Source organism: Nilaparvata lugens, chromosome 5 (assembly GCF_014356525.2).
Source record: "Nilaparvata lugens isolate BPH chromosome 5, ASM1435652v1, whole genome shotgun sequence".
NCBI classification, from domain to species: domain Eukaryota; kingdom Metazoa; phylum Arthropoda; class Insecta; order Hemiptera; family Delphacidae; genus Nilaparvata; species Nilaparvata lugens.
This window is the reverse complement of record NC_052508.1, coordinates 40,232,613-40,257,769: the sequence shown is the minus strand read 5'-3', so window position 1 is coordinate 40,257,769 and position 25,157 is coordinate 40,232,613. Positions and strand designations below refer to the sequence as shown.

Below are 25,157 nucleotides of genomic sequence, written 5' to 3'. Positions count from 1 at the left end.
CAAATTTCAGATTAGAATTCAGCGCCCCAAAATACATATAGAAATATAGAACCATCGAAAAAAATTGGAAAGCTTTCGAAAAAAAACTTTTTATGAGTAACATTTAAAAAGCAAAGCCTCCCTTACTCATATTTTAATATCCTATTAAAATATTTGTCATTTAGTTTTTCCTGATGTAATGTAGTACTTTTTAGTCCTCCCGAACAAGAACGGCTGCACTGCTAGTCTCAAAAATAATATCAAAAAAATATTTTATTTCTATTTTAAAAGAGATAAGAAACGATGGTATATATTTTTACAATATTATGAAAACAGAAATAATTCCTCACAAGACCAAAGGTAAATAAAATGTCCTTTGGAAGATTAGAATGTAAGATGTGAATTTTATTGTCATACACTGACTAATGTTAAAAACTAAAGGGGTTGGGAATTGGGGTACTTTGGGGGGGGCATTACACTTGGATTGGGGGGGGGCATGCGCCATTGCCCTTGGGGTGGCTGGGCACCCCTGCTTGAAGCTGACCATATCAACTTTTCCTTGATGTGTAAAGCCACTTCAAGAAGTAGACTTTGAAGTGATAATAAGCTAGTGAGAATATTGAAATCCTAATAATCTTCAGTCACTATATTTGTAGTATAATATTATTGTATTGGAAGTGCCATTCGAGATTATAACAATTGAATTTCAATAGTACAATTCATTTAAAGTAAGCTGAATAACTGTCTGTGTAGTTGAAAATAAGCAGTCTATTAGGCACTAAAGAAAAATGTCAAGTTGATGAGAGATTTGTTCAACTATTGATAAATTGTAAACAAAACATTCTCAATGAAAAATAACTTCATATAACATAATCAATCACATCAATATGACTATTCATTTTTTGAAATCTGGTTGATTTTCTCTATCTAGACTGATTTTATACAGATAGTATGAGTAAAGTCAATGATGAATATGTTCTCCATACTAACACTAGAAACAAATATTAAAGAGGTAGACTTAATTCTATTCTAGGTAAGCTTATCAATTATTATTCCATTCTTTTCTGGGTTTCTGTTTACATGAGAATTTTCAAGCAACCTAGATTAAAGGAATATCAAAATAAGGATCAAGTTTATAGTGATTAGGATTTCTGTGAACAGAAAAACCACAAATTCAACTTAATTTGCAAGTGAAGTAAGAGTCGGTGAGCAATAATTTCAATTGTTGATTGAACCATGTTGTGAACTTCTCCTTGGAATCAGTTTTACTGGATACCCACCAACCAATTCCAGCATTAAACTGGGTTTGTGCTCCATCTTCTTGAAGTCAAGATCACATTCAACTTTGAACTTTCTTAGAACGTTGGCCAAAACAACTTTCATCGATAGCACTCCGTATCTAGATCCTGAAAATTGAAATAGCATCATTAATTTTACATTTTCAATATTTCTTCAATCATCCTTATCTTTATTACTGAAGTGAAAAAAGATGATTTCAATATTCTCTATGAAAATTCATGAAGCAAAGACCAATATGCTCCCGAGACCATAGACTACTCTGATATGATAAAAGTTGCAATAATCAAATCCAACAATAAATGATCATTAATTAGTAGATTGAGTATAAATCAGGCATTTATTGGATTAAGAAGGTGGCTTATTCATTAGATTATAATTTACTCACCGATACCTATGCCGAGAACATATTTTGATAATCTGTCAAAATTAATATTAAATTAATTTATAAATTATCCAGTATCACTAATCTGACTTGCATATGAAAATGTTCAATAATTTATTTATCAAGTGTGAAGTGTTAATATTGAAGTTTTCATTATCAGATTTCGATTGCAGCTTTCAATCCCATTCGATTAGAATAAAATTAATAACCAATAACGTTTGGTAAATTGGATTGATCATTGAGCTAGTTAGAATAGGCCTACACAACAAACGAAATGTAATTTGTAATTTCAGAACAAATAATATAAATTTTTTATTAGAACTGACAGACGAAAAAATAAACCAGTGTTTCCATCTTCAGATCTTTCAATGATCATTTTTCAAAATATAGTAGGCTATAGGCCGCTTTCGACGTCAAACTTTCTCAACAGAAGTAAAAAACCAAATTATAGCCAACACATTCACTTCTCCTCAATAAGTTCAGAATGGCTACTCAAGCACTTTCATTCATTCAATAAGTTTTTTATTCGTAAAAAAATTGATCGGTATTGGTTTTTACCTGGACATCCTCGAGGTCCATGGCTGAACGGCAGATAGCTGAACTTGGGCCTCTTTGCTACATTTTCTGGCAGAAAATGATCCGGATAGAAGTCTAGAGGACGTTCCCAATACAAAGGGTCTCGATGTAGGAGGTACATGGCCAAATAGATTGTAGTGCCAGCTGGTACTATATATTTACCTGCAATACACATTTTTGGGAAAGAACATTTTGAATTTTGTGAAAAGTAAGATCTTCCAATTTTACAATTATAATCGGTTATATAAAAGTTGAATATAGAAATTGGCCATTTTTTGTGTATCGGAATATGGGCTTAAGTACCTACACTCAGCAATAAATTTTCCATTTTTCAACCGAATTTGACTTATGATGCATGATTTTGAACCACCTTGACGAGCCGAGAAGAATGAAGTGTAGTACGATGAAATCTGAACATTGTATCAATAAGTTATAAAGTGTTTGAAATTTTGATCCTTGTGTCCTTAAGCGCGCCTCTCCACTAGGAAATACTGAAATGATGTGTATCTGACGGGTGATTCTCATAGAACATAATCTCATGAGCTCATGTAATTGTACGAAATATTAATGTGAGTAGGTACAATTTAGTTGGTGATGCTGATTGAAGCTGAAAATTAGGTGTTTTTCACAATACAAGGAGCATTGTTGTCAGGTGTACCTGGAAATCTATATGAGATGGAGCGCTCTACCTGATCTCAGATTGTGGAGCACAAAAATACGCCCAGAGGGATTTTGAATTATACATCTGAATGGTAAATATCGGGAGATATTGTTGATCAAAAACTAAAATTCATAAAAATTGATTTTTCCTTCAAATTTCACTCATTTTTGAAAAATCATAACTCAGTACCGTACTCATTGAAGATAGAAAGTTCCGAATGATCTCATTTTATTCAAAGTTTTATAATTTAAAAAAAGGCGAGCGCAAATTTTCTGTCCGATAACGAGATTTGGCAGAAATAGCTGAAAACTGGAAAATGAGCCGAAAATACGAGGTTTTTGGGCCATTCTGTATCTAGCACAAAGAAAATTTTGCATGAAGAAATTGTTTCTAGACTTCTCTTATGTACCCAAATAATATATTAAAAAATCAGAACTACAATATAAATTATTGCAAGCACACCCCCTTTTTTATGTCTATATTGACTGGAATAATCGTAAGAAAATCAAACTGATCCAATCCATGTACCTACTTAACAAAAAAGATCAAACATTAATTAAAAAGTAGGAAACTTCAATTATATCATTGTAATTCAATTCAAATTGAAATGTTTTATTCCAATTTCAACTTTATTAAAGGAATTATCCTGAACTGAAAACGCAATTCAGCTTTCGGAATAAATGAGGAGAGTTTACTTCAAAATGTGGAATTATATATTAAGTCAACTTTATATCAATTATTGGTGAAGCTTGTTCAAGTTGTGACTTATGTTTTGTGATGGGATTCTCTAATGAACATCAATAATAGGTAGTATAAATTTTGATAAATATTGAGATGATAACTTACCCAGTTGTACATCTTCAGTGAGTAGTCGCAAAGAGTGAGGCGCCGTGTACAGCCTGAGTGTCTCTTTGATGACCATGTCCATCTGCGTCATTTGGTTGCAGTCACTCATTGTCACATCCCTTTCACAATCCCCGAAAATGTCATCCAGCTCATTATGGATCTTCTCTTGCCATTCTTTGTGTATTCCCAGAAGAACCAGCACGTAGCTGTCTCCTATCGCTGAAGTATCAGCTCCCTGGAGGAAATAATGAAAAAAAAATGTTTAAATCACGAATTACCATATAGGTAACTATAGTTTTTTTCTTATGCATGAGAAGAATTTACAAAAACATAACTTGATTTGTGTGGAAGCCTACCAAATTTATTCAGAAACGAAAGCATAAATTTCGAATTCAGTTTCTATAAGGTCGAATAATTTTGGATGTGATATCAATCAAGAGTCATTCATAATCTACTCAATTAAATTTCAACAGCCTAACATGATTTTGAAGATGAGACAAACATGTTTTCATATTTTTGAGTGACGAATGCATGTCAAAATTATTATCAAATACTTTTCAAAATTAATCCTGTTATACTTTATCATTGGATCTATGACAAAATTGATCATTGAATAATTTTTTCTCGTGAATAAATACAGTATGTTCAGAATGTTATCAGAAAATTAATAAAATTATAAATATCTCTGTTGCGATCTGTTTGCATCTAGAATTGCAATTTTATCAAATTCACTCCGGAAAGTAACTAATAGTTACATCACTTGGAAATAGGCTCAAAAAATTCATAATAAAATTTATGAGTACCTAAGTGAAATTCCCCGTTCTCATATTCTGAAAGTGTGAAAATTTACAGAAAGTCGAAATAAATGTGAATTTAGTGTCATTTTACCAATTCAAAAAAATATTTTTGTAATCTCACTCACACCAATAATAACATCCAAAACCTCTCTCAAGAATACTCCTTCCTCTAATTTCTCCTCTTTGGCATAGTCGATCATCACATCCAAATAGGGCGCTGGCTCAAGTTCTTCAATGCAGCCGGCACTGTCCACCCCTACAAATCAAATGTTGATGAGTCATTCATTAGTAGAAATCATGCATTGTGGATGGTTTTACCAAGATTAAATTGTTGAAAAATTACCCGATAGCAAACATAATTTATTTTCTGTGGAGACAACAAAAAGTCCACAGAACGTGAAAATGAGTTATCAAACAATACATTCAGAAAAATTTGAACTGATGATTTTTTTCTGAACATGCTGCACAGGAGAGCTCATCCATTCAGAAAATTTTTAACTGATGAATTTTTTCTGAACATGCTGCACAGGAGAGCTCATCCATTGAATTTTCTCGAGGAATATGAGTTAATTTTATAATATGGCAATAGAAGCACTAATATTCATGACGTAGTTTACAAATACCCACTATTATTTACGTTGTTGGTTATGATTTATTATTTGAATGTGACGCCAAAAAATCACTCATTCAAGACTTTCACCAAAGAATAAGTTTTAGTTTAATGAGTATTCAAAGACTCTATCATCTTATTATTTGAGGTATTGGTATAATATTGAGGAGCAGAATGATGAAGTTATTCAAGTTGAATTCTGTTACCTTCAATGTTTCCATTCTCTTCTAATTTTGAATTGAACTTCTCAACAGCTTCTCTCCTCGTATCAACTACCTGAAAAAAAGGTGAGAACTATGAACTTGAAAGGGTATGGTACCGTACCCAGATATCAGATTACAGGAGTTTTGAGTCAAACGTCTAAATTAGCAAAATAGTATGTTCTTATTCATTTCTTCCTTCAGCAATTTAATATAAATTAAAAAATTTATAGCCTACTCCTGATATTTCTCATCATCTGTTAATTGAAGAATTCATAGAAAGGATGAGAAATCCCATGTTCAACAATAGACATGCAGATGCAGTTGTGGTAATTAAAACTGAATCACTTCAGTAATGCTTGAAAAATATGCAATGATTTCTCCTATTCTCACTTTATAACTATTCACTTCTTGATATAATCGTATAGAGAGTCGACCTAAAATAATTCCTTCCAATCAAAATTAACCAAATATATTTATTCTCTTGAGATAAATGTGGAGTTCTTCAGAGTGACCTAAATTTTAGCCTAATTGGTGATGGTTTGAAATAATAATATATTTCCGTTACGGTAGTAGAAGATAATATATTATATTTTGCCTCATGAATAATATAGTCTGTGAATCGTCATTACTAATCAATTCTCTTCCATACATTGTTCTACCATAGGAGTTGAGATTGAATACGCCATTTTCATATCGATTATTGTTCTGTGCCTTACCGCCTTTGTGAACTCATGAAGCCTCTTCACTCTCATGTACATCTCTTTTCCATCTGGTGTCAATCTGAATATCGGGTCGAAATAGAACCAAGGCTTATACATTCTTGCAACAATTATTTCAGAAGATCTGAAACAGAATAAATATATCACGTTATATCTTTTATTAATTTAATTTTTGAAAAATTGATTTTTGAATAGGTAATGTATAGTACTTATCTATTTCACTATCCATGACGGACTGCAAGTTGAAAATTCTTTTTGAACTATTATTTCGACGACACTAGAGTCCAATTTTCGAATAATAGTTATTAAAAACTAGTACCTTCTCACGTGGAGCGCTTTCGGATTTTTTGACACACAGCACTCCACGTGAGTAGGTACTAGTTTTTAATAACTATTATTCGAAAATTTTGACTGTAGAGTCGTCAAAATAGTCCAAAACGAGTAATGTATAGTGTATAATAAATTAACTGAATATGTAGCCCTTAACAACAATGTGTTTTCTGGATGAGAAACCAATGTATTTCACTCAAATTCATGGAAAGACCATGCAGTATTATGTTTTTTAACAAAAGCATCACTAATGTGTAGTTGCCTATCCATTCTTCCCTCAACTACACGCTAGGCGCCTTCCAATGATATTACACGAGCACGGCACTGAGTGCCGCTATATGTAAATTGTATGTTTCAAACCTTTCTTCATAGAATTTGAACTGCACATCGGTGATGGAAATGAGAAAAACTTTTTTGATATGATATCCTTATTTACTCACAATAGTTATTTAAATATAAATTGAAAAAATTGTATATTTTACCATCTAATTGTTGATTATCAAAGAAAACAAGTTTCTATGGAAATACAAAATAATAATAATAAAAATAATAATAATAATAATAATAATAATAATATAATAATAATAATAATAATAATAGTACCTATATATAAGAAAAAGTGGTTATCAACTTTAGCAATAGAAAAGAAATAAAAATAAAATGATGGAAAGAAGAAATTATTGAGAGCAATAATATTGTGAAGTTGATTTATCTTAAAAATGAGGTCTTCTGACTTCAACAGTCAGCTGCACACTGAAGAAACGCCCCCACACTCCTTCCAACCCTCATCTACTACGGAAAGGTATGATAAACGAAAACGTGGCAGCATTGGAAAATGGCAGTACAAATGGCAGACACCTTAAAATTCCAAAGATGCAGAAGTGCGGTACGCTATGCCGCACTTATTTTCAAACTTTTCTCTTAATTGAAATATTTTCTTTTCAATCACTATTCAATTTGTATCAAAGGCTCATCTCTGATTGTATGAGTTCGAGGTCAAATACATGATGTTTTTATAATGTCAATCAATTACAATAATAATATTATTGATGTCCGTAATATTAAAAAATGGGAATTTAAATGGGTAGGCCTATATAAAAACAATAACCTAATTGAAAAACTCTGGTATGGATATGTATAATCATTCTCCCGAATGTAACAAAAATTAAGATTCATCATATTTTATATTATATAAATGTGTGGATAATGATTTGAATCTAATTTAGTCAAAATTGACAGAACCAATGGGCCATAGGCTACTTTCACAGACAATATTCTTATCAATTCAATTCAAAATTCCCATTTCCAGTTCTAAGTGTTTAAACAAGTTGTTAAGTGTTTGTCTTTTCGGTCTCAAAATTTTATAGTTTTTTTCAAAGTTTGGAATTTTCTAATTAATTGTGATTGATTTAATTCAATTTTGAAGTATTTTCAATTTAAAAATAATTTTTGTGTGTTTTGAATTGTAAATTGAGTGTGTAATTATAGGAGAATGAGTGACAGATAACCTAGCTACATTTGGACTGTTGTATAAATTAGAATTGGAACCGTTTTGGGCGTAAGCCTGTGGTACTCTTCTGAAAGTTTTGTAATTCTGAATGATTGAATAAATAAATAGAATAAATAAAATTAAATTGGCTTATAAGTCTATAGGTGCTACAATAATGATTGAAAAAAGTGTTTCATAGACTAAATTTGACTACAAAAAAAGTATAAAGTGCCTACAAGCATTTGAATGAATCAAAAGCAATGTTACACAGCAGTGTTAAAATCTCAATATAGCATGCTGCAAATAGCCCAATACTTATTGATCTTCCAAATTACAATCAAACTCAAACTGATAATGAATGTAACATTCCGATAGCTGGGTCTACTTACATTGAGAGGTCGTCGACAAATGTGAATGTCTCGTTGTCTTGAAGATTCATCTTAGCACCAAATGCTGTACCTGGAATCAAATATAGGTATATATTTATTCAGCCATTCAAAGTGTTGGACTTACACTTAGTAGAGGTGATAGAGTTCTAAGCTCTAAAAACAACTAGAATTTGAATATCATCTAATCCCACCAATTGCCAATCTCAATTTATTTACATATATGAATTGATTTCATCTTATTCAATTTGTTTCTTAAATCGCTGATCCTTGTTTCTTGTTCCATAGCTGTTCCTGAAATCAATATGTTCATAATTATAATTCTGGTATGTTTTATAATTATTGCAGCTTTGGGTAAGAAATATAGCACAACTATTTTTTTTTAAAGTTTTATTTAGATTGAGTTAGTCATATTAGCGTATGATATTGGAAGGTTCAATATCGTTTGGATAGCATACCGGTATCAATGTAAGCCGATTGACTTATTTTGAGTTATCAAAACTTAGAAGTAATTTTACTAATGTCATTATAAAGAATGAAAAATCTGGTGTGGCGCACTCATACAACTTTCCTTGCCGTTATGAAAATTGATCACCTGACGCTAGTGTACTCGCGCATCTCAAGTCTACTAGCCTATTCAAAGATATGAGACAGCTGGTGATAGGTCAATAACGCTGGAAACACACGAGGTCTGCTATCTCTTCGTAGCGAAAGAATTAACAATTGCCAACAGTTTGCAATTTAATAATCACATTTTCTCGGATTTCAAGCTCATTTTCAATTCTAGGTGGAAATGTTACTGGACATTAATTGCAGAGATTTTCATGCTTAATCTTTTCCACTTGAATTTTTTTGTTTAAATTGTATATGAAGGCTGATAATTGAGAATCTAAAATCAAACTTTGCATAGATGGGGCAAAGCTCCTGAAATTTTTACAGATATAGGACTTGTTGCAGTTGATAGAGCTTATCAATGACTATTCCAGGTATAAATTTGATCAATATCGTTGAAGCCGTTTTCGAGAAAATCGCGAAAAACCCTGTTTTTGACAACATTTTTCCATTTTAGCCGCACACACAAACACACACACACACACACACACACACACACACACACACACACACACACACACACACACACACACACACATACAGACCAATACCCAAAAACCACTTTTTCGGACTCAGGGACCTTGAAACGTATAGAAATTTAGAAATTTGGGTACCTTAATTTTTTTCGGAAAGCAATACTTTCCTTATCTATGGTAATAGGGCAAAGAAAGTAAAAATTTATGCTTGTTTCACCGTATATTATAACTCCACTAGGGAGTGTCAAAGTATTTCAATCCATCTTGAAATAATAGAAATAAATAAAGTACTCACGACATATAGTATCCAATGTGCAGTGCATTACAGGTCGTGATATGTCCACTGCTTTATTTATCAAGTGTTCTGCTATATATTGATTTAAAACTTTGCTCTGCTCATTGAAGATGTTGATATATCTTTCCATATAATTTGGCTGGAACATTTTGTTTGTGAACCTTCTATGCATCTTCCATACATCACCTGAACAAATACAGTAGAAAAGTGTTCATAAGATATGTTTGAAATGCCAAAAAAGCTTTGAGATAATAATATTGATTAATAATAATAATTGATTCCAATATTCAATGGAAGGTCACGGTACATATGAATATGGATATTTGAATTAATTATTATTATTATATTCCAGTAGTTGGTCATCTGAAAAATTACTGATAAATCTTATATCTAATGCAATATAATATAATCTAATTACAATAATTTTATAACTATGGCGTCCGGAGATGCCAATAGCACACCATGGAGAATCGTCCATCATTTTCAAATCATTGAGTAGGTGAGTAGGTCATTTCTCATTTGAATTGTCAAATCAATGTATAAAACTCCACAGTAGAAAAAGTGGGGATTAAAAACGCCAGATATATTTTGACGACTTCTTATATGACAGAAAGACTTATATATAGGTTTATTTAGATGTTTGACGTTATTTACATGTAGGCCTATTATATGTTAGATACCCACGCACAAGCCTAAGAGCTTATGTGCGCAACACCCTCAGTCGTATTATTATTATTACCTTTAGTATAATATTTTATTTATTTTTTCATTTATTCGGTTAGCAAAAAATACAAGAATCGGAAAAGAAAAAACAGGCTATTGCCTAAAACTTCTTCAATTTCCTAATTTAGTTTTAAATTGTCCAAATTTTATAGGTTATGTCCATTCAAATTTCTACACCAAATCACAATCTAAAATATAAATTAGAATGAAACAAACAATTTTAAATTTGGATGGATTAATAATAAAAGTTTCTTAAAAACATTAAACAAACTATAAATTCAAAAAATGAATAATAAAAACACTCAAATTTTGAGCTATTATTTTGCAATAATAAATGCATTATCTTTGAATTTAATATAAATATGTTGAAATTATCATAAGGAAATAATGTGTTTACATGTATATATAGTACATGCTACATAATTATAGAGCCTACGCTTCAAGAAAAGCGTTTAGATATTTTCATCTGCACAAAAATGCTCTATTAAAATACTGTATAGGCCTACTCTATACTCGAACTCTTTTCAATCAACTCTTCACTCATGTATTAAAAAGGTTGTACTCAATCAAGAATAAATAAAACGTACATCAAAATGATATTAATGATTTGGTATGTATTAGGTACGTATATTAAGATTAACTATCAATGATTAGGCATGACAAAAACTCACCAGTTGTGGCAAAAGATCCGGTTGTGCGTGGCTTGTAGAAAGAGAATAGATATCCCTTGTCTATCACTTTGGGGTTCGATAGAATTGCCTGGAAAATTCAATAACAATCTCCTGATAAAAATTCCATGAAACAGTGATCTAAGCTCACATCCACCAACCAATCTTCAAAAGTGAATGCGGAAAACGCAGGTAAAGAAAGAAAGAAAGAAAGAAAGAAAGAAATATTTATTGCCAAAATCATTAAACACAACTTTACAAATGTGAAAAATATAAAAATTTTCATATACAATACATTACAAAAACTTAAAATTAAAATATTTTCCATTTAAACATCGATTATAATATTATCATTGGCGTTACCAGCAAAACTAAGTAGTTTGAGCGATGGCAACGAGAAAAGGTGATTCCTTTTTTAGGTTTGATGATGAATTTTAAGTCTCATAGATTTTCAAAAAATTTCGTTGAAATTGTGGTAGGCTACCTATATCTGAGAATTCAAATTATCAATGTTTTTCTAGATTATTTTGTTTTGAACGATCATATACCATTAAGATATAAGATGGGTCTGTATAGTACTGCATCAGTTTATCTATCCAACTTGACAAAGTACAGTATATAATTACTGGTCACATGGATATTTTATAGAAACAAGAAATCATTAGTTGAATTTTAGCTTTTAATTATCTATCTATATATATATATATATATATATATATATATATATATTTATAAAAGCGAAATGGCACTTACTGACTGACTGACTGACTGACTGACTCACTCACTCACTCACTCACTCGCAGAACTAAAAATCTACCGGACCAAAAACGTTCAAATTTGGTAGGTATGTTCAGTTGGCCCTTTAGAGGCGCACTAAGAAATCTTTTGGCAATATTTTAACTCTTGTAATATTACATTTTTTCTCAATTAAAATCGAATCTTCAATTCGAGATCTATAAAACTTGATAGTAAATATCAGAATAATCGATATGCAGACAACTTTTAACTGAGAATTTATCATAAATAATTGTGTTGTACATTCCATGGTATCACCGAAACAGAGTTAACAGAATTAACAGATCATTATAAATAGCATAGAGGATAAATAAATATAAAATAACAGTTTCAAAATAAAGTTTTATTGAGAACAAATGTAAAATGTAAATTCTAAACTTGTAATTTATAATTTTTTGGAATTTAATATCGATGATGTGTTCATAACGTTGTCACTGTTTTTGGCTTCATCTAAAATGCTATCTTTGTAGCCCTTCTCTAAAAAATGGTGGCTGGCTATGGAAAGTGTGTCTACGTGCTCTCTGAATATTTTTCTGTTTAATTGAAATTTATAATGTTTTAATTTGAGATTTGAACAGTTTTATGGTGTTCTAATTTTGTATAATTTGATTTGTGTGTCTACAAGCCTATAGCCATTGTTTTCAACTATATAAATGGATAAGTATTTTAGCTTGTAATGATGCTATATGTTTAAGTGTTGTAAGGTATTGTTTTGTGGATTTGTGTTGTATATTGCCAAAATTCTTATGAAGATTATAAGTTGATTTGCTCTGAAAACTGGATTTCGTATTCATTAGCAATAGATCCATTCATAATTTATCAAGAATTCACCATTTTGGAGCCGATAACTTTCTTTAGGTTAATAGGTGAAAAATGCTATTCAACCTATTTAGGATAAATTGGTAGCACGGCACTCTAAGGGTTGTTTTTAAGGGTTTAAAGTTCGTCTTTTAGCATGTATATTCTTCTTCTCCCAATCTCTTAATTATAATTGAAATTTCCATATCATATGTTACTATAGAACTATAATCTAGATAGAGTACCTCTTCGAAACAGTTGTTAACTGGCAACTGAATTAATAATTTTGTCAGGTTGGCATTAAGTTGAGTTGACTTTGTTAGGTTGGCACCAAGTTGAAGATTTAAATGCATTTATCGCGGAAAAATTGATTGGGCACTGCTACTTCAATCCTGGGAATATTATATTAGTAGCTGTCATGCTCGCTTCGCTCGCCATATCCGTTTAGCCAGACGTTTAGTCTGGACCCCCGACTGGATTGTCCTAACATATGATAAAAATGCTCAAATGAAAAATGCAGGCGAGCGAAGCGAGCCTGCTGATCTCATCCTTGGGGGTCCAGGGGGCGGAGCCCCCTGGCTAGACGGATATGGCGAGCGAAGCGAGCCTGACGGCTAGTTATTTTATAAATTAGAATTATTCACACTCTTCATCCTCTCTCTCTTCTTGCAGGTGATGTGTTCCTCAATATCAAACATTGTGATTATATGTTTTCATGAATATTCTCATTTTGATAAATGTTGGAGCCAATTAAACTAAAAACATCAGCCTGAAGTAGTTTTCGACATTTTTAATTACAACAGTATTATAAACATACTGGTTCAATAATGGATGCATATCGTAATGTGATGGAACATTTAATTTTGTTAGATATTTGTTGAATCAATAAATTATAAAAACTCTATAATTTTAGATTCCACCTAAATCTCTAATTTTATGTAAGTTAACTATTCACTTACTTCGAGGGTATCGGCTTTATACACCCCCACTACAAGCTGATGACCAAGCCAGATTCTTGCTAATCCTTCACTTCCGAAGCTCTTTCCAAGCTCTGCTACTCGTTTGATAAATCCTGTCAAACAGAAAAAAAGAATACAAATTAGTGACTTTGACAAGCGTGTTACATCTATCACAAGTATATTTGGATGGATAAATTCTTATCTCAGATGAAACGTTTTTCAAAAAAGTTTGTGTTTTTGTTGTAGCTTCCTTTTCAAGTATTTTCAAAGCTGTCCAAATCTTCATCACATTCTATTTTTCTGATAGCCTATAATCATAATTCATTCATCTCTTCGCTTCAATTTGTAGAATTTTTTTGTTCACTTTCAAGATCCAATGCAGGCTATCTCTAGCTAATATTGTGGAACATGAGTGATTTGATATATTTGGAGTAGGTCTCATATTGATATTAATTTCAAAAATATTGACATTAATTTCAAAAATATTGATATTGCATCAATATTTAATTTCAAAAATATTGATATAATATCAATATTTTTGAAATTTGTTCTCAATTAGCCTACCTTTTACAAACATTCATCCAGCATGTAGGTATATGAATGAATAAATATGAATAAAATATTACGCATTGATATCAAAATCTTATTATATAATAACTAGTATTATTTTGAATCAGTGACGTAATTGAATTAACCTCGATTTAATTATCCTTATAATATTCTCCAATTACTTATTAAATTGCGATTTCTGGAATTATTCCAAACAAAACTATTCAATTACCATACTGAAATGACGAATGATCTTAAGAGAAAAACATGGCATTGGAAAAAATGTTGTTATAAGTTAGTGGAAGGTGTCTGCTTTACAAGCAAATCGAAGTTGAAATTGAAATTAAAATTCTTTATTCTCCAAAAGAGATACAATACAATTATATTTTCATGTAAAAATAAAAATTCATTTGATTGGAGGCTCCTCTTATGGGCACATGCCTGTGAGAGAGGAGCGAGTTGTTTAGTAGCAACAATATATAATCATACATAATCTTAAATAAAACTATTCATAGCTATGAAAACTATGACTAAATACATCAAAAAAATTGTTATCGAAAGAGAATAGACTAGAGTAACAAATAAAACAAAACTTAATCTGGAGAGAGGTATCATTATTAAGCAAATAAAATAAACCAAATCAAGAAAGAAGTGGGACGCACAGTGAGATCGACGAACAAAATAAAATTGTTAAAACGATACAATAATCATTAAAACTTACATTTTTGAACAAGGAGTTAGATCATTCATAACAAGCGCACACATTCGTTAGTCAATTTCAATGTTTAGGCAAGGTACAATTATTAGCCAAAAAAGTTTCAATTATCGAAAAGAGTAAGATGATACTAAAATACCTTCCTGCTCCTCTAGATTTAGGGAAGCCACCCAATCATTGACTATTTTTTTATAGTGACTTATTCTCGAATTTTTTGGATTTTTCAAATAGACGGGCAGTTTTTGAAAAAGGAAATGCATTTTGTAATGTGTCGAAGTGAAGGAAAAAGTTCTAGTAAGTCTAGGGTTGACGATACCGATATTTGAAGCTGTTCTTTGTGTTATAATTGTGTATGATATTAGAGAATATATAGCTTCTTTGTGTTTGAATATGTACAAGGTTAGGGTTCTTATATATAATTGTTGTACATTTAATACCTTAAATTCTTCAAAGAGATAATCTGATGGATATGTTAGTGGTTTGCGTATGCGTAAGGCACTTTTCATTATAAGTATCTGTACAGAGTCAATGTTGTTTTGTATGCACCCCCCTCAAGCTATAATAACATACTGTGAGATGGACTGGATGTAAGCAAAATAAACTTGTTTTATTATAGAGGATTACGCTTAAAAATGCAAACACATAAATAAATTTTCGGAGCTTTTCCTAAGGTAGTATACATGGTTGTTCCACTTCAGCCGACAATCAAATATCACGCCGAGGTATTTATATTCATACACTCGTTCAATACACTCACACTGACATTGTGCATGATTATTCTGTGCGCCACAGGTGTGCAATTTCAGTTCTAAACCGATTGGATCACCATTGGCTCTAATAGGTAGGTATTTAGTCTTGCTAATATTGATGGTTATAGTCGATTATTATCAAACCAGTCCTTTATTACAACACCCAATCTTTCCTCAGCTGCACGAAAAACTTCATCCCAGTTGTTACCCTCAAAAAGCAACGAGGTATCGTCTGCATATAAATATATATGACTATTATCAATATTTACCTTACTCAGGTTATTTATATAAATCAAAAACAGTATTGGGCCCAGAGTGCTACCCTGAATCACCCCAAAGTGGTATATAGTGACTGGACTATGTGACAAACACAAATAGATTAATTATAGTTTTATAGTTACATTTTGAAAATCAAAAGTATCATCTAATTTACAATAGAATAGTATAAAAAATGATAACTAATAATTATTGTATTGTTTATGTAAAATGAACAGTGACGCTGCTATGTTAGCTGGTGTTAGTGGAGCCTGTTTAGCCCATTATTGAAAAATTTTTGTAAACGCAAAAGGAGAGCCAGGTATATGTTGGTAAGTACAAACTTTAGTCTGTATATAATGATTTGATTCTTGGAGAAAATATCTGTGTTGCAAATTGAGTGAGATTTCATTATTTTCATTCATTCAAGCCCATAATTGACCGAAGCGAAGGTGAGTACTTAGTTTTGACTCAATAGGCTTTTGTCTGTTTGTACTGTGCCTGGCCTTTCAAAATATAATAAAAAGATAATTTGGAATAAAATTCACAATTTGGAAATAGGCCGACACATCTAGAAAATACCTGAGTCTATACTTAATTCATGCAGGTGAACGGGTTAGAGTCAGGAAAACAACAATAAGTTTTTGCCATGTCTGATTTAATCGCCGTTCACTACAAGATTTTAAATCAAACAAAATATCAACAATACTGACACGAAAGAGAATAAGAATCATATTAAATTTAACACGTTACATTACCTTTATCCTCTGATCTGGGGGCGCATTACTATCCTTACGTCAGATATTAATACGTCACCAAACCAAATAATATCAGTTGCAAATATTAATTTCAGAACAAAACTCAAAACAGAAAAATCTGGTGTGGTACACTCACACAACTTCCCTTGCTCATTGATCTATAAGCCTCATTCTTAAACGAGGATAATTTCGGGGAATATCATTATGGCGATTGGCGGCTAAATAATTAAAACTAATGCCAAATTTCAAATCAAATTTATTGCCAAATTCATATAAATAATTCACAAAACATGGAAAAAAATTCAGTTTCATACATTAGAAACTTACTAACAGAAATACAGAAGCTTTTATTGAAACTAATAATAATAAAATATATAATATTGGCGTTGCAAGCAAAACAAAGTTTGTGCGCTAGCTACGAGCATTCAGTAAGCACTCCAATTTGAGAAAACTGGAAAAAAGTAACTGTAGAAACAAAAAAATTTAGCTAACACTTCAAACAAAAAATTAGCATACAGTTTCAAAAAAGAAAAAGAAAAAACATGATAGTGGAGTAGTTCATAGTATAAACATAAACGTAAACAAAATATAATTCGTTAAACAAATATTCATTTTAATTATCAAGAGTTTGAAAATAGTGCAGGATAACATAATTCAAATTGGGTTCAGTTTGAGAGACAACTTTCAATAGTAATGGGGGAAATAATTAATTTGAATCAGTGCAGGATAACATTATATAAATTGAATTTAGTTTGATAGACAACTTTCAAATAGTAAAGGGGGAAATAATTTGAATAAAACTTGATAATAAAGAATTGATGAATGCCTAGAGTTGAAATAGTTTGACTACAACATTTTCGGTCTTGATCCAGTTCTCAGTTCTAATTTTTTGTTTTAAGTGCTTTAGAGAGTTTTATTTTCATAAAATGTTCTGGAATAATATTTATTAGTTTATTTACTTTGTAGTTGGATTGTCTACTGCATATAGTTAAGTCAGTTCGTGGAACAATATATCTGTTTGCAGATCTGAAAATATAATTAGTTTGATGCAGTGTAAAGATATCTGTATGATTGCTGATACATTTATTTAGATTTCTAATATATAGCTGTCTGACTGTCATAACTCCAAATTCCAGAAAAAAATGGTGACTAGGGTATCGTCTGGGCACTCCCAAGGCTGCCTTTAGAATACCCTTTTGAATAATGGGTATACCCTTTTGAATAACATTCATTTTTTTAAAATGTGCATTGAAAGCGCCACCCCACACCCTAATTCCATACTGGAAGACTGACTGAGCATATGCTAGGTATACCATTTTACTTGGACCTTTGTCTTTGAGTAAGCTCAAATTATAAAATTTGTGGATCATAAATTTAATTTTGCTACACATACTATTTATATGCTCATTCCATCTTAAATGAGGGTCCAGAGTGACACCTAAATACTTTGTTTTGGTCACGTTTTCTAAAACGGGACAAGGACAAGCCAGTTGATTACGACTGCTACCGTTCATGCCATTCAAGCAATTTACATTGTGTACTCTTACTGCATTTAATTGAAGTCTGATATCATCGGGTTGAGTACTTGAGTTTGGTGAAAAATTCATATAAACGCTCTTCGAGTAATTTAGTGTCAACGCATTTCTAACAAGCCACACTCTCACACCAGAGAGTCTCTTTTAAGGATATCACGTTGTCCCATGAAGTCCCCGTAAAAACCAATGCAGTATCATCAGCATATGACAAAACTCTACATCCCTTGATAGGAAGACTTAATAGATCATTTATATAAACTAAAAATAAAATCGGAGAAGGAACTGTACCCTGGGGTAAGTCTGTTAAAGTTACTTTGCTCTCTTTTCCATTCAGAGATATCATTTGTATTATGTTCCCCAAAAAACTAGCAATGAGCTTCAAGACCGGACCACGAAATCCATATTTTTCAAGTTTTTCAAGCAGGTTGATGTGTGGGACAGTATCAAATGCTTTGGCTAAGTCCAGAAACACAGCCAAAGATCTTTTATTCATGTTGAAATTAGATGTTATTCCTTTTACAAGTTCAGTCATGGCATCCTCAGTACTCTTATTTTCTTGGAAGGCATATTGATACTGGTTTATTGAATTGGACTTTTTTAAATATGAGACAACCTCTTCTATTATTATTTTTTCAAAAACTTTGGATAAATTACTTATGAACTTATTGGACGATAATTGTCTGGATTCTTTTTGTCCCCAGATTTATGCAATGGGATTATGTTTGCAATTTTAAAGTGACTTGGGAAATGTCCAGTTTCCATACATCTATTAAAAATTAATGTTAGGGGCTGAGCTATAAAAGTTGCTATTCTTTTTAAACAAAAACTACTTTAATTATCAAAACCAGAGGATGCACCATTTTTTAAATAATTTATTTGTTTTATAACTTCTTGTGAACTTGTAGGATGCATAAAAAAAGAATTCACAAGGCGGAAATTAGAAACAGCAGTGGTTTCCAGATAAGGAAGATTTTCATTTTCTTTGAAGACTTTCCCACATCTGAAAAATATTAATTATTTAGTAGTTCAGGATCAATACCAAGCAGAACTTTTTGGCGTTTACTGTTTAATATTTCTTTTATGCAGCTCCATATCTTTTTATTGTTCCCTTCACATGATTTTAATTTGTTCTTATAAAAGTCGATTTTTGCTGATTTGATAAGTTTATTTAGTAAATTTCTATAGACTCTATAATTTTCTCTCAACGTGACATTAAAAGGTTGTTTTTTCAAAGTATTATGCATTTTGTCTCTTATTCTTATTGAATTCACTAAACCTGAACTTATCCATTCCTTCAGAGGTCTAGATTCACTTTTTAACTTTATTTGATGAGTTGATAGTTTTATATAAGATAACAACTTTTTTACGAATCGGTTAACTATATCATCCAAGTCAGTGGAGGCGTCCATATTAGAAAGTTCATCAACCCATGTTTCCTCCTTCAACAAATTAATGAGTTTGAAATAATTTATTTTTTCCTTGTAATGATTTAAGTTGTTTGGTTTATTGGGTGCCTATTTGTTCATATTAATATGGAGAGTTATTAAAAAATGATCGGTTATAGAAGTTTTATGAATTATTCCTAGAATGTTTTCTTTCCCAATTTTCGGGCCTCTGTAAAAAATGTGATCAATACAGGTTTTAGAATTATCATTTACTCGTGTTGGCTGGTTTATGAACGACTTGAGACCGTTTATTTGCATTAAACTGATATATTCAGTTGAAGTTTTACTATTTTGTAATAGATCGATATTCAAGTCACCCAGCAAAATAATTTCTTGTGTCCTATCAATGTCTCTCAGTTGCGTATCAAGATCAGATAAGAAAACATCAATGTCAGCGGCTGGAGATCTATACACTGCTATTGTACAACATTCATTTATTAATAGAAATTCATTCCATTCATCTATGTATACAACGTGAGGAGACTCGATAGTTATGTACCAGGTGTCCCACGAAGAGGTTTACACGTTTGATTTTATTAAATTTATAATTGAACCATTCATTTGTAATCTTATTGAAAGAGTAGGCCTATCTGCTCCCCTATTTACATGAGTGATTTCATCGAATAATATACCATTTTTTATAAAAACACATATACCATTACAGTTATTCATATATGACCTGGTTTACTTAGTGCAGTGAAACCATCTAAACTATAATCGAAGCTCTTATTCTCATTTATCCATGTTTCTGATAAAACTATAATATCATAGTTTAGTTGACAATTTTGTAAAGTATAACAAAACTCATCAAAATTCTTTCCTATGCTTCTAATATTCATATGAATAACATTAATAAAATCATTGGAACCATCATCAAACTGATCGGGGTAAAAATTAACTACCTATGTCATCATTCTCAAACGTACTGTAACATTCCAGATCTATCAAATCATCGAAGCTATAATTATTGTTATTAGTCATATAACTCGCATTAACTAAATCGTAATATGAAATTGTATAATATAAGAGAAAAAAATGAAGCAGAATGAAGAGTGAGGGGAGTAAATATGTAAAATAGTAAATAGTACTATGATTATACTATTGTTATTGTTTTCAGAGTACATTTTCCTTTGTTTGAATTATGAAATTTGAGAATTTTTTAAAAGTTGTCAAAACAGCTGCTCTACAAATATGATAACGACATGTGTTCTTTTGAATAAACTGCTCTACCCACCTACCTCATGCACGAGAAGGAGGTTACAAAGTGAATTTCTCAGGGATGGGGTGGATCCCCTGTTAGTTTCCCAGGGAGGAGACTCATGCCAGTTAATAGAGCTGATAAATAACTATACAGGGTATGAATTTGAAAAAAATCGGTCAAGTCATTTTTGAGAAAATCGTGATAGAAATTTAAGAAAATTCATTCTTCTCAGGAATATTACGGAGCTCCTGCAATTTTCCCAGAAATGAGAATCATGTCAGTTGATAGGGCTTATAAATAGCCATCTAGGGTATGAATTTGAAGAAAATCGTTAGAGCCGTTTTCGAGAAAACCGTGAAAAATATGTTTTTTTAGCCATTATCCGCCATTTTGAATTGAATTTTATTGAATATCTTACTGTCGGATCCTCATGGTTCAAGGACCTTAAGTTTAAAATTTCAAGTCAATCGGTTAATTAGGAATGGAGTTATCGTGTTCACAGACACACACACACCCACACACACAAACACCCAAAAATGATGTTTTTAGACTCAGGGGACCTTGAAACGTATAGAAAACATGAAATTAGGGTACCTTAAATTTTTACTTTCCTTGCCCTATTACCATAGGTAAGGAAAGTATTGCTTTCCGAAAAAAATTAAGGTTCCCCAATTTCTAAATTTCTATACGTTTCAAGGTCCCCTGAGTCCAAAAAACTGGTTTTTGATGGGTATTGGTCTGTACGTGTGTGTGTGTGTGTGTGTGGTGTGTGTGTGTGTGTGTGGTGTGTGTGTGTGTGTGTGTGTGTGTGTGTGTTGTGTGTGTGTGTGTGTGTGTGTGTGTGTGTGTGTGTGTGTGTGTGTGTGTGTGTGTGTGTGTGTGTGTGTGTGTGGTGTGTGTGTGTGTGTGTGTGTGTGTGTGTGTGTGTGTGTGTGTGTGTGTGTGTGTGTGTGGTGTGTGTGTGGTGTGTGTGTGTGTGTGTGTGTGTGTGGTGTGTGTGGTGTGTGTGTGTGTGTGTGTGTGTGTGTGTGTGTGTGTGTGTGTGTGGTGTGTGTGTGTGTGTGTGTTGTGTGTGTGTGTGGTGTGTGTGTGTGTGTGTGTGTGTGTGTGTGGTGTGGTGTGTGTGTGTGTGTGTGTGTGTGTGTGTGTGTGTGTGTGTGTATGAGTGTATGTGCGTCTGTGTACACGATATCTCATCTCCCAATTAACGGAATGACTTGAAATTTGGAACTTGAGGTCCTTTCACTATAAGGATCCGACACGAACAATTTCGATCAAATGCAATTCAAGATGGCGGCTAAAATGGCGGAAATGTTGTCAAAAACAGGGTTTTTCGTGATTTTCTCGGAAACGGCTCCAACGATTTTGATCAAATTCATACCTAAAATAGTCATCGATAAGCTCTATCAACTGCCACAAGTCCCATATTTGTAAAAATTTCAGGAGCTCCGCCCCATCAATGCAGATAGATTCCCAATTATCAGGCTTCAGATACAATTGAAACAAAAAAAATCAAGTGGAGTAGATTGAGCATGAAAATCTCTACAATTAATGTTCAGTAACATTTTCACCTAAAATTGAAAATAAGCTTTAAATTCGAGAAAATGTGATTATTCAATTGCAAATTATTGTTGATTCTATTAAATCATTCACTATGAAGAGATAGCAGACCTCATGTGTGTCTCCAGCGTTATTGCCCTGTCACCAGCTGGCTCAAATATTTGAATAGTAGACTTGAGATGCGCGGGAACACTAGCGTCAGTGATCAATTTTCATAACGGCAAGGAAAGTTGTGTGAGTGCGCCACACCAGATTTTTTTGGAAAGCAATACTTTCCTTACCTATGGTAATAGGGCAAGGAAAGTAAAAACCCATTGAACCCAAATTTCGTCAATAATAACCCATATAACCCATTTCATAAATTTCGAATCCCCACTTCTGATTAACATTCTTGAATGAACCTCTACACTGCACCTTCGTTGGTCTGTACGTTGTTTTATCGTCGAGGTTGCGGTACCTTGTTTTTGGCGGTGAATTTTTACCGGTTGAATTTGGCGACGTCATCTTACGTTCCTAGACCTGTCATCTGAACGTGGTGTCTTGAAGCGGTGTTACATAAAGTTGCGGAACCAAGGGGTGTTACATGAAGTTGGTTTGGGGTCACACATGAACCGCTTAGCGGTTATTTGAAGAAACAATTATTCGTACATGATGAAGAAACACAATCAAACTTTTCAGGACATGGCACTACTAGGAAATTGAAACTTTAATAAAAATAAAACTAACTCCTACATTAACTAATGAAATAATTATAAACTTTCCCAAAAAGGGTGAAACAAAGCGACTACATCTTCACTCTCGTAGTGCTCCTTTAGCAAAGTGTCCTCCAAAACGTAATCTGGTCTCTCGGCTGGGGAATCGCCCCACTACTTTATTTAGAAACAGGTCTCCTATTGGGTGAAGGAAATCAATTTGACCAATCGTCGTGTGGCTTCTATAGAGCCTTAGGACCAAATAGTAACTGCAAAATCATTAGTTTGTTATACCATAATAATAATTATAATTGTAATATATTGCTGTTTTACTCCTTATCACACTCTATATGTGGCGACAGGGAGGCTAAGTTTAAGAGATAATTCCATAATCTACATTCATCGATGACTCGGAGACACAATTTTTAAATATCTATCCTGGGAAACTCGAAGTCATGGCCGTTCATCATAGAGAGAGAAAACAATATTTCGCTAATTCACTTACAATAATGGCTTCAGCTTTTTGCATATTAAATTTACTCTTATAACTTTGGAAAAGGCCTGATTTAAAAACAGTGCTCGGCACAGTACCGCAGTTATTGTCCGATTTGGATAAATTTTATACAAGTACATTGAAACAAGGCGCGTTTAATAGAAGAAGAAGAAGACATGTTTCTCGGAGAAAACACGCTTCTCAACCAGAGAGTAGGCTGTAGAAGACGAGCTCTAATCTATGAATCTTTTCATAGATACCCTCTTTTCATCATGCGTCGCATGCACTAGTGCATGAGCTGTGCAGCATACGTCAAACGCACACAAAATTATTGACATGCAAGTGTAAACGTAGCTTCTATTACCCACACACAAGCAGAAAGCTTATGTGGGCATCATCCACAATGAAAATTATAAAAACAAACAAAAGTAAATGGGAAATAGAATACTCACCTTCATGTGTTACTCCAAAAAAGTAGAAGAGATTACCAACAAAGGGCAAAAGCTTTGGTCCTGGCAATTCTGCAGCTAATTTCTCCAGATGCTGTCTTCTCAATTTGTATTGAGCGTAATAGAAAAGGAGAGTGATTGCTGATACGGATGCAAGCCACTCCCAGAGTAGAAGGAGATTCATCCTTACAGCTCGCTAGAAACAGAAACCATGTAAAAGTTGATTCAATGCAAATAATAAAGCTTCCAATTATAAATACAGCAATATTTGATATGAGAATGTAGATTGAAAGATCAAAATAATATTTAAGAATAATTAGCTCTGAACAGAAAGGCCTACAAAAACATGGCTTGTGTATGGATAGTCCATTTATTGAACTATTACAAGCTGTGCCAGAGAAACATTCTTATTTGAAAAAATTCCCGTGCGTTGAATTGGTCGTGTAGAGAGACAGTAGGGCGCATCTGAAGGGATGAGTTTTCAAATTTATCCTCCATCAAGTAAATAGCCATCATGCTCCGGTCTAGAGAGCAGCGGGCCTTCGCAGCTGAGATCTTCTTTTCTAATGGTCGACAATCTTCCGCGCTCGATTTGAAGTTCCTCCCCACAGACTTGTTACTGGCCATAATTCAATTCTGTTGTGGGTTAACCCATATCAGGAGTGTGGAAGTGTCGCTAAACCCAGAAATGGACTTCAACAAACCATCAGAGCTCCAGAAAATATCGAAAGAGTGAGGCAGTCAGTTGTGCGTTCTCCCCGGCGTTTGGCTCGCGAACAGGCAGCTGCTATGGCAATTTCTGACTCCACTGTTCGACGAATTTTCCATGGAGACCTTCAACTTCATCCCTATAAATTGGCTATTGTTCAAGAATTGACTGAACTCGATTTTGTTACGCTTCAAAATGCATGTGTTATGCTGATTGACAACCTGCCTGAAGGCGCGGTCATTTGACAAGGCTCATTTCCACATGCGTTTCCGCAACGCGATTTTTATGGTGTTTTTTGAAATCCCTGGTTTATGTCGATCGACCACGGACCATAGCACATCTTAAGGTTGTTTGAATGGCTTCCTTCCTTGGCGTTGGAGGAGCATAGTCAGGGAGTTTGACTCTCGTAGCGCTCAGTGTAGTGAAGCTTGCAATGCAATCTCT

At 32.8% G+C, this 25,157-nt stretch overlaps 1 protein-coding gene across 2 annotated transcripts in view; it reads right to left on the bottom strand.

Annotated features, from left to right (window-relative positions):
• Positions 1–387: 387 nt before the first annotated feature.
• The window catches only part of LOC111055332 (cytochrome P450 4c3), a 47,846-nt gene continuing 23,076 nt past the window's right edge, over positions 388–25,157 (bottom strand). The window contains exons 1-12 of one of the 2 annotated variants that reach the window (XM_039428351.1): positions 24,709–25,157; positions 24,008–24,200; positions 13,604–13,716; positions 11,055–11,142; positions 9,661–9,846; positions 8,281–8,350; positions 6,070–6,196; positions 5,357–5,426; positions 4,666–4,796; positions 3,744–3,978; positions 2,219–2,398; positions 388–1,385 (exon numbers count right to left, since the gene is read on the bottom strand). The exon at positions 24,709–25,157 is cut by the window's right edge and continues 639 nt beyond it. In XM_039428351.1, the coding sequence (XP_039284285.1) occupies positions 1,198–1,385; positions 2,219–2,398; positions 3,744–3,978; positions 4,666–4,796; positions 5,357–5,426; positions 6,070–6,196; positions 8,281–8,350; positions 9,661–9,846; positions 11,055–11,142; positions 13,604–13,716; positions 24,008–24,200; positions 24,709–24,711 (1,584 nt within the window). In that variant the 5' untranslated portion in view covers positions 24,712–25,157 and the 3' untranslated portion in view covers positions 388–1,197. The remainder of the gene's footprint in view (positions 1,386–2,218; positions 2,399–3,743; positions 3,979–4,665; positions 4,797–5,356; positions 5,427–6,069; positions 6,197–8,280; positions 8,351–9,660; positions 9,847–11,054; positions 11,143–13,603; positions 13,717–24,007; positions 24,201–24,708) is intronic. The other variant, XM_039428352.1, reaches the window with a different exon arrangement.